General features: G+C 44.9%; 1 protein-coding gene across 1 annotated transcript in view; it reads right to left on the bottom strand.

Annotated features, from left to right (window-relative positions):
* The window catches only part of Milr1 (mast cell immunoglobulin like receptor 1), a 42,448-nt gene extending 35,359 nt beyond the window's left edge, over nucleotides 1–7,089 (bottom strand). Inside the window, exon 1 of the mRNA XM_023714113.1 lies at nucleotides 7,053–7,089. Within this exon, the coding sequence (XP_023569881.1) occupies nucleotides 7,053–7,089 (37 nt within the window). The remainder of the gene's footprint in view (nucleotides 1–7,052) is intronic.
* Nucleotides 7,090–10,731: the final 3,642 nt, after the last annotated feature.

The following is a 10,731-nucleotide window of genomic DNA, read 5'->3' as shown; positions in this document are numbered from 1 at the left end:
GCTTTGCTAAGCTTGTTCTAAGTAGGTGCTTTAGACCACTGAGCCATCTCACCAGCCCCCAAGGCCGCCATACTGGAAGCACAGCTTTCCACTGCAGTCAACCCACAAGCTTCAACACAAAGACAGACAGAAACACGAGAAGACAAGTAACAAGCACCTCTAGAAACTCCCAGCTCCCCTAAAGCTGATCCATGGAGCATCAAAGCTAAATTATTCAAAAATTATTATCAGGGAAGGTAACAAAACAGATCAATAAGGCACTTGGCAAGCTCTCGGGAGACATAAGTAATAAGATACTGAGCCAAATAAAATGGCCAGTACTGCTTAGGCAAGCATAGAGACCAGGGTTCAATCCCCAGCACCACTGCCACATCACACCAGCCCTGCCCTGGGCATGCTGAGCCGGCCACGGAGACCAGGCGCGGTGGCACGTGCTGTAATCCCAGTACTGGGAAGCTGGACACAGAAGGATCCCTGCGAGTCTGAGCTGTGTAGTGAGACCTGGCACCAAATACGTAAAAAAAGAAATGAGAAGAAAGATCTGTACTAATAGTGTTGGGACAGGATATCACGTCTGCATCTTGTGCTATGAATAACCACTATGAAGACAACAATATGCAATGTATTAATTACTGTAACTGTCCCACTAATTGGTTTTGAAACTGTCTCATTGCTATTTGTTTTTCAATACAATTAATTAAAAAAAAAGAGTCCAACATCTCACAGGTGATACAAAAAGACTAATCTGAGCCTGAATTACAGAGAAAGACCCTGTCTGAAAAAAAAAAAAAAAAAAGAGAGACTAATCTAAGATTTTTCTTCACAAACCATCAAGTCAAGAAGAGCATGGAGCAAAGTACTTCAAGTCTTGCAAGAAAACAAATTCCAACCCAGACTGATATATCCTGCAAAACTCTCTTTCAAATATAATGGAGAAGTGAAATACTTCCATGACAAAGAACACCTAAAGAATTTCATGATGACAAAGCCAAGCCTACACAGACTACTAAATGATGTTCTAGAGAGGGAGCAAATTGATCACAGCCCCATGAATGAGAATGGAAAGAACCTGCCAAATAGGGCAAACAATTAAACAGAGGAGAATAAGAGGTATACAATAGTAGTCTTTCAGTTATTCTTTTGTGTTCAGCAGCAGAATATTTTCATCAGCACACTCTACAAATGGGCTTCTCTTCCACCCTATGGGTCATAATTCCACCTGAGTCTACAGGGTGGATTTCAAAGAAATAGCTGTAGCTTAGTTCCACAAGTGACGCCTAGCCACCAGTAACTGTCACGGTCATTATGCATGTCCACAACACACTAGAACTTTGTGCGATATCCTATCCTCAAACTGTGAGAAGTGCTGGTCATTTACTTGCCATTCCAGTATTTATCTTGTTTTACTCTTAGTACTTCTTTGCTATCATGAAAACTTTTTCTTAGTTCAATTGTTTTGAAACATTTAATTTTCTGAATATTGCTTAATCTTATTTTTTGTTCTAAGATTTATACTGTATCTTTGACTTATAATTTATTTAAAAGACATTGTATATCTTCTCCTAGTATTAGAAACTTTAAAAAGTTTAAAAATAAATAAATTAATTAATTAAATAAAGTACCTGCAAGCAGGTGCAGGGGCTGGAGGTTCGATCTCGGAGCCTGCTGTGCCGGCCCCGCCCCTGGGGCACACTGAGCTAGCAATTGAGACTGGGCGTGGGGGCATGCACCTCTAATCCCAGCTCTTGGGAGGCTGTAAACAGGTGGATCACTATGAGTTCAATCCAGTAATGAGACCCTGAACACCCTGTAGACCCTTCCCTAAAATACAAAAAGAAAAGAAAAGAAAAGAAAAGAAAAGAAAAGAAAAAAAGTGGAATTTAACCCCAAACTGATCAGAACAAAGAAGGTCACTACATATTAGTTAAAGGAACAATCCAACAGAAGAGATAACAATTATTAACCTATATGCACCAAGTAACAGCACACCCAACTTCATAAAACCAATACTAGCTGTGTGTTGGGGCACATGCCTGTAATCCCAGCACTGGGGAAGCTGAGGCGGGAGAATTACTGTAAGTTAGAGACAAGCCAGGGTTACATAGTGAGTTCAAGTTCAGCCTGAATTACAAATTGAGACCTTGGCTCAAAAAACAAAAATAGATAAACAAAAAAAAAAAATAAGTAAAGCAGTAATTAAAAACCTACCAACTAAGGAAAGCGCAGGTCCAGATAGGTTTACTGCTAAATTTTACAAAAACTTCAGGGAAGATCTAATACTAATGTTTCCCAAGTACTTTAACAAAACTGAAAGGGAAAGAGTACTCCCCAAATCGTGCCCGAAGCCAGCATTATTCTGATTCAAAAAATAGAAAAAGATCCAACCAAAAAAGAATTGTAAAAGAATTGCACTTGGGAGGGCCAAGACAGCAGTCTCTTTAAAGAATATAGATTGAAAAATCCTCAAGAAGATACTGGCAAATAAGATGCAACAAGCGATCAAAAGGATCATATACCGTGACAAAATTGGCTTTGTCGCTCTACCTACACAAATCAATAGATGAAATATAGCATATAAGCAAAAGCAAGGCCAGGAATCACGCAATCAAGTTCAAGGCCAATCTGGAATACGTAGAGAAACCTTGTCTCAAAAAACAAAACGAAACATGCCAGGTGTGGCTGTGCACACGCGTAATGCCAGCACTTGGGAGGGCCAAGACAGCAGGATTGCTGTGAGTTCGAGGCCATCCTGGGCTACGTGAGCAAGTCCAGGGCCAGCCTGCACTCCACAGCAAAACCCTGTCGCAAGAAAACAAAAACATGGGCTGGAGATATAGCTTAGTGGCAGAATGCTTGCCTACCACGCACAAGGCCTTGAGTTCAATCCCCAGTACAATAATAATAATAAAAAAAAGACAAAACTTGGTCATGTCAATAGATGCACTAAAATGTTTTGACAAAATCCAACATCATTTCATGATAAAAATACACTGAAGAAAATATTTATAGAAGGAATTTACATCAATCTGATAGAAACCATTTTTGGCAAATCTACTACCAACCTCATGTTTATTTTATTTTTTTTTTTAATTTTTCTTTTATTTTTATTATTTGTGTGTGTGTGTGTGTGTGTGTGTGTGTGTGTGTGTCGGGGCTGGCTGGCATGTGGTGCTGGGGGATTGAACCACGGTCACTGTGCTTTGCTAAGCTTGTTCTAAGTAGGTGCTTTAGACCACTGAGCCATCTCACCAGCCCACCAACCACATGTTAATTGAGGAAAAGCTGAAGCTTTCCTCTAAAGTCAGGAGCAAAACAAGGATGCCCAATCTCACCACTCCTATTTGACACAGTCCCCAAAACATTAGCAAGAGCAATCAGAAGAGAAAAACATAAAAGGGATATGTCTAGGAGAGGAAGAGGTGACACTATTTATCTGCAGACAATGTGATCCTTTACACAGAAGACCCTCCCAAAATCTACCAGTTCTTTTAAAGTTCATAACCAAACTCAGCCATGTGTGGTGGCACATGCCTACAGTGCCGCACACGGAAGCCTGAGGCAAGAGGATGGCTGTGAGTTTGAGGCCTCCCTCACTACATAGTGCGTTCCTGGCCAACCTGAACTACAAGGTGAGACCCTGTCTCAAAAAAGCAAATTCAAGGGCCAGCCAAATAGCTCAGTGGAGTAAAGAGCCTGCTTAGGCAGATGCAGAGGCCTGGGGTTCGATTCCCAGTGTGCCCGGCCAGTCCCGCACCCCAGGGCACACTGAGATGGCAATTGAGACTGGGCGTGGTTGCCGTGCCTGTAATCTCAGTGCTTGGGAGGCTGAAAACAGGAGGATCACTATGGGCCCAATCTGTGTAGTGAGACCCTGTAGACCCCGTCCTAAGATACAAAAAAAAAAAAAAAAAAAAGCAAATTCAGTGATGTTGTCAAATACAAAATCAGCCCACAAAAATCAACAGCATCCCTGTACACTAGTAATGAACCCACTATGACAGAAATTAGGGAAAAAAAAATCTTTTACAATAACACCAAGTAAAGGAAATATTTAGGAGTGAGCCCAACCAGGGTGGTGAGAGACCTCTACAATGAAAAATGCGGCATGCTGAAAAAGGAGGTCAAGGATGACATCGGAAAGCGAAAGAGTATTCCATTCCTGGGTAGGCAGAACCAGTCGTGTAAAAATGACCATATTTCCAAAATTTATACACACATTGTGTTACTTTTTCTCTCTTTTGTCTCTTGCTGAGAAAATGCCTGGCACCCAGAATTAAGGAAGGAAGGGTTCATGTAGCTCACGGTGTGCGGAGGTTTCTGCCCACCATCAGCTGGCTCCAAGGCAGGAGGACATAGCAGTGGGCGCCAGTTCCCGGCAGAGGGGGACGGCAGAAGCACAAGAGCAAGAGGGGGCCGAGCGAGCCGGCCTGGCCTCCTTCCCTCCCGTGCGCACACGGTGTGCAGGCTGCCGCCTCAGCACCGGCCTGCGCTCGCACCATAATCCCGGCACTAAACAACGAACCAATCACAGACTCTAGATTCAGCTTCCTCCAAAAAGCAGTCGCCCCATGGCCACATGAGGCTTTGGGGGGACATCCAGGCACAACCCGTAACACAGATTTAACGCAATTCCAGTCCAAATACCAACAGCATTCTTCACAGAACTGGAGAAAACAATCCTAAAATTTATCTGTAACCAGAAGAGATCTGGAAAAGCAAAAGCAAAAAGCAATCTTAGGTATTAAAAAAAAAAAAAAAGTGAGGGGCACAACAGTCTTGGATTTGAGGTTGTATTATAAGCCTACAGCGACAAAAACAACATGGTACTGCCGCAAAAGCAGACTCCAGCATCCATGGAACAAAACAGAGGTACCATGAACAACCCCGGGGACATTCAATTACTTGATCTTTGACAAGAAGGCTAAAAACAGACACTTGAGCAAAGAAAGCTTCTTTAAGAACCGATGTTGAAAGACTGGGCGAGGTGGCACGCGCCTGTCATCCCACTCTTGGGAGGCTGTAGACAGGCGGATCACTATGAGTCCGATCAAGTAGTGAGACCCTGAACACCCTGTAGACCCTTCCCTAGAATACAAAATAAAAAAAAAAAAAAAAAGAGAGAGAGAGAGAGAACGAAAAAGAAACAGTGTTGGAAAACCTGCCTATGCACATGCAGAAAAATGAATCTAGATCCGTATCTCTCCCTGGCTGCTAAGCTGAAATAAAAAAGGATAAAATAACTAAATTTTAAAACAGAAATATTTAACCTGCTGGAAGATAAAACAGGTATACTCTTCAGGTCATAGGTGTAGGCAAGGACTTTCTGAATAGAACTCCAATGGTACAAGAAATAACATCAAGAATCAACAAATGGAATCATCTCAAATTAAAAAGCAAAATAAACAACCAGCCAAGTTGAAAGAAAATCTACAGAATGAGTAAAAGAGTTTGCTAGCTGTTCCTCACACAGAGGACTGATATCTAGAACATATGAAGAACACAACATTTGAGACAGGGAGATCTGAGGCAGGAAAGTCACCATGAGTCCGAGCTGCTCAGCAAGACCCTACATCCAATAAGTACATTTTGAAAAAAGAACACAATAACAGTTGATTCTCCCAAGCGAAAAACCCTATTGAAAATCGATCGAGTGAAATGAAGACACTTCTCAGAAGTACAAATGACCAGTAACACAGGAAGAAATGCTCAGCATCGCTGGTCATGGGACAATGCAAACTTACACAACACTGAGATTTCATCTTTTTATTTATTTATGTGTGTGTGTGTGTGTGTGTGTGGCCAGCTCAGCCCACCAGGGGGCGGGGCTGGCTGGCATGTGGTGCTGGGGGATTGAACCTCGGTCCCTGTGCTTTGCTAAGCTTCCTGTAAGTAGGTGCTTTAGACCACTGAGCTATCTTACCAGCCCCTGAGATTTCATCTTAACCCATAAAGAATGACCTTGTCTAGAAATCAGATGATGACAAGTGCCGGAGGGAGGGAACGATGGCTTCCATATTGCCAGCGGGAATGTAAGCTAGTATGACCACTACGGAAATCGGTGTAGAAACCGCAAGACAATCAAACTGGAAATTCCATGTGACCCAGCTAGCCTCCTTCCGTGTCTCTTCCCCAAAGTGTTGAAGGCATTCTATTACAGTGATCCGTGCGCGCCCGTGTTGACAGTGGCATAATTCCTGATAGCTCCGTCTTAGCAGCGGCCTATGCGTAGTCATAGCTGGGCATCAGGGTACTGTACTGCCTGGAAGCCTCGCACTTGAGAATCTCAAAGAAAGAAAATGTATTTACACACGACATAGTACTACTCTGTCATAAAGAAAGGTAAACCTGAGGTATCTATAGGAGGATGGATGAACCCGGAGACCATCATGCTGATCGGATGCACAAGCTTACAAACCACATGGCTTCTCTTATATGAAAACCTCCCTCCCCCCCAGATACAGACCAAAGGGAAAGATAGATAATAGGAAGTAGGAGGCTACAGCTCAGGGGCCTAAGTGCCTGCCTGGCAAGCGCAAGGACCCAAGTTTGATCCCCAGTACCCCCCCCAAATAATAAGAAATAAATGGATAATAGGGATTAGAGAGGCAGATCTTTCTCAAAGGGTGAGAGGTCAAGAGCTGGAGAGAAGGGGGAGGAGGTGGGAAAGGGCACAAATAAAGAATTAAAATGTGTCGTGTACACAAACCAGCTCCACACAAGACATGGAAACATTACGTGCTGCAAACATGTACTAATAAAAATTATGATTAAAAAAGTAGAATAAGGGGCTGGGAGATGGCTCAGTAGAATAAGCGCTTCCCTGGCAAGCACAAGGATCTGAGTTCAATCCCTGGTTCCACCAAAAACAAACAAACAAACAAACAAAAAAAAAGTAGAATAAAGAGATCTGTAGATGTAGAATTTGTTGTTTGTTTGCATGCTTTGAAACGAAGTCCCAGTGGTCCTGAACTTGTGATCCTCCTGCCCTGGCCCCCTGAGTGCTGGCCTCACAGGGGGGCCACCAAGTGGAGGCTGTAACCTGGAAAGGTTACGGTTAGCCTGGGATGGGTCTCTGGTGGAGTGCGACATGGCCGTCTCTTCCATCTTTTCTTACTGATTTTCTTTTTTTTTTTCCTCCAAGGCTGAGTCTCACTATGTAGTTCAGACTGGCTTGAACTATGGAGCCCTGGCTGATTTTGAATTCACAGCGCTACTCCTGCCCCAGCCTCTTGCGCGCTGGGATTGCAGGAATGTGCCACTACATCTGGCAGACATATTTTTGTTTATGACTTGGGCAAGGACTCTGACCGCTTTCTTATTTAATTTATAAGTGAGACAAAATCGAGAAAAAATTGGAGGCTAAGGTGTGGTGTGGCGGTGCTTGGATGTAATCCCAGCACTCAGGAGGCTGAGGCAGGAGAATAGCTGTGAGTTGGAGTCTAGCATGGGCTAAAAAGCGAGCTTGAGGCCAGCCTGAATCGCATACCAAGACCGTGGAGGATAGAGTCAGCTATCAAAAAAGATCAATAAAGTTCTCTGCTTCCTGTCTACACTATCACAGCAGCTCTCCCCCACCAGGCCTGTCTTGCATGCTCTCTGCAGGGAACCAGCTGATTATGAACTGAAACCTGAGCCAAGATAAATCTGTCCTTCAGGTATTTTGTCCCAGAAATGAGGGAAGTAGCTAAGACAGACTGTGGTACAGAGGAGTGGGCTTGTCGCTATGACACCGTTTGACCACCGGCTTCAGAAGCCGCTGTAACTGGCTCATGGAAAGGGTTTGGAAGAGATTTAAAGATGCCATCTACAGAAGGCCTGAAATGCTGTGAGCCCAGCGTGATGAGAGGTTCTAGTCGGAGCTCAGCAGAGCGGAACAGAAATGAAATAGTAGAAAGCAAGCTTAGGAGGATTCAACTGGGAACAATGACTCCATTAGCAGTTGGACTTGAGACCATGTGTATGATACTCTGGCAGGAAATTTGTCCATGTGTAGCTTATGTCCTGAGATTTTGCAGGTGACCAAGATTAAGGGGAACAGACTAATCTGGTAAAGGAAATTTCAAAACAGCCCAACATTCAGGCAGTGACATGAATACCGTTGGGGGCTTTTAGCCAGCTCTGCACTTATTTTTTTTTTAAATGTTTTTAGTACAGGGTCTATAGAGTCTTAGTACACAGATTGAACCCATAGTGACCCTCCTGTTTTCAGCCTCCCAAGAGCTGGGATTACAGGTGCCCACCACTATGCCAAGTCTCAATTGCTCCCTGGGGGTGGGGTTGGCACAGCATGCCAGTGATCGAACCCCGGTCCCTGTGTCTGTCTAAGCAGGTGCTTTAATCTGCTGAGCTATCTGGCCAGCCCTGTTTTTAGTTTTTTTATATAGAGCCTGGCTATGTAGCCCAGGTCAGTCTCAAACTTGCAGCAATCCTCTTGGCTTGGCCTTCCAAGTGCTGGAATTACAGGCATGTACCACCATACCTGGCTTAGCCAGCTCTACACTACATTGAGAATCAAGAGCAAATGATACATCTGGTGATTTTTGTAAGTTTTCTTCTTTTTTTTTTTTGGCGGAACCAGGGATTGAACTCAAGCCCTTGCACTTGCCAAAGAAGCGCTTATTCCACTGAGCCATCTCCCCGGCCCCTGTAAGTTTTCAATTTTGCAAAACAACAACAAAAAAGCCATGATGTTGGAGCAGAAGAGAGTGTGGTTGCTGAAAAGAGTACCATTAAAAAGAAGCCAAGGGGCTGGGGAGATAGTTCAGCTGCATAAGCACCTGCCTGGCAAGTGCAAGGTCCTTAGTTTGATCCCCGAAAAAGCCGAATACTTTGGATCAGGGCATGAGAAAAAGTGGTTTGAGGGCATGTCAGGAATCTGCAAGGTCCCTCCCTTCCCAGGCTCAAGGGTGCAAGGCTGTAAAGTTGTCATTGGTGAGGGAACCCTGGGGCTGCATTCCAGTAGGAAGTTGGTTCCCCGGGATTCTGTTTACAATGCTCAGCTATTCAGCTACTCAGAGGCCTCTGCAGCCATGATACAAAAGGGGGCTGCCTACTGCTGGAAGCAGGTCTTGGCATTGAATGCCACATGGTGCTGGTTTTATAGTCCTGAAGAACGCAAGAGTTGGGGGGTTGGAAGGTGTCTACCTAGATTTTAGAGGAAGGCCTAGAAGGCCAACCAGTGTGCCATGAAAAGGCAGTGTGAAGCTGTGAGGTGAAACAGCTGAGAAGTGAAGAAGCTGGAGGAGCCACCAGAGCCCTCTGGAAACCCCATCTTACCACACTTGCCCTGAGAGCTACACATGCAGCTACAGCATGCAGCATTTGCCCTGCTGAATTTCAGTCTCACTTTGGTACTGTTGTCCCTGTTCCTCCTTTTTTGAAATGGGAATGTTTACCCTGTGCCCTCCTATATATGGGTCATATTTAACTTTCTTTTCTTTTTTTTTGGCGGAACCAGGGATTGAACTCAGGCCCTTGCGCTTGCCAAGGAAGCACTTATTCCATTGAGCCATCTCTCCTGCCCCTTAACTTTCTTTTCTTTCTTTCTTTCTTTTTTTCTTTTTCTTTTTTATTTTTTTTTCGGAACTGGGGATTGAACTCAGGCCCTTGCACTGGCCAGCAAGCGCTTATTCTACTGAACCATCTCCCCGGCCCCTTAACTTCCTTTTCAATTTGTCAGGGGCTCACTGCTAAGAGTGTACCTTAAGTCATGAAGAGACTTGGGACTTGGACTCCTCCACAATGCTGGAACCATGTTAGGACTTTGGCAGCTCTTAGAGATGGAGTAAATGCACTTTTTTATGAAGAGACGGGGACCCTTTTGAGGCCAGGGTGGAATGTTAGAGCTCATATCTAGATGTCCCTCAAAAGCCTCAGACATCCACAGGTAGGCTTTCAGGAGGTGATGGGACCCTGGGGGGATAATAGTGGTGTTTATGCGCAAATATGGTGTTAGAAGATGGGGTCTGATAGGACATGGGCCTCTGGAGCATGGCCTGGAAGGGTCTTTCTCTGGTTCCTTCTTCCTCTACACTCTCGGCTTTCTCTCCACCATGCCATGAGTAGCTCTCTTCCACCTGGCCCTCTGACAGGCCCTCCTCCTGCCTTGGCGCCAGCCAACTATGGATTAAAATAAGAGCTGAAGTGAACCTCTCCTTCCTTAAGTACTGGGCATTTTGCCTCAGCAGCAAGGGAAGTAACTAAGACCCTCACCACTTTGGGATGTTGTTCCTTTGTACAGTTACTTTTGAGAACCACAAATGAGAAAGGTAGTACAGAACAACTGGGCTGGTCCTGAGTCACCAGAAAGCTGTCCTGAGCCCTGTATTTTCAATAGGAATTTATTGCCCAAACTTTAGCACACATAAATGAATTATCAAAAGAATCCAAAGTACCGCCGGTCCAGTTCCTTTCTTCATGGTTTTATTAATGCAGCGATGTTGCCTTCTGAAATCTTGAGTAGATTAAGTCGCCTCTAGTATACATTGTGGAGTCCCAGCCCAGGCGCAGAGTGGGCCGGACCCTCTCCCAGCCCCTTGGGCCGTCCCCCACCACTCCGCAGTGCCTCCCCCACCCCGCCCACCAAATAGGATTTTCTGCCGAGTTCCGGGAGCCCCCAGACCCAGTCCTAGCCCAGGTCCGGTGAGTGTGCGGAGAGCTTCCTGCTACCCTGCACCGGCGGGACCAGTCCCAGCCCAGGCGCAGAGTGGGCCGGACCCTCTCCCAGCCCCT

The sequence above is a fragment of the Octodon degus genome, unplaced genomic scaffold (assembly GCF_000260255.1).
Source record: "Octodon degus isolate 3935 unplaced genomic scaffold, OctDeg1.0 scaffold00033, whole genome shotgun sequence".
NCBI classification, from domain to species: Eukaryota; Metazoa; Chordata; class Mammalia; order Rodentia; family Octodontidae; genus Octodon; species Octodon degus.
The sequence above is the reverse complement of the archived record's forward strand: the minus strand, read 5'-3'. Positions and strand labels throughout refer to the sequence as shown.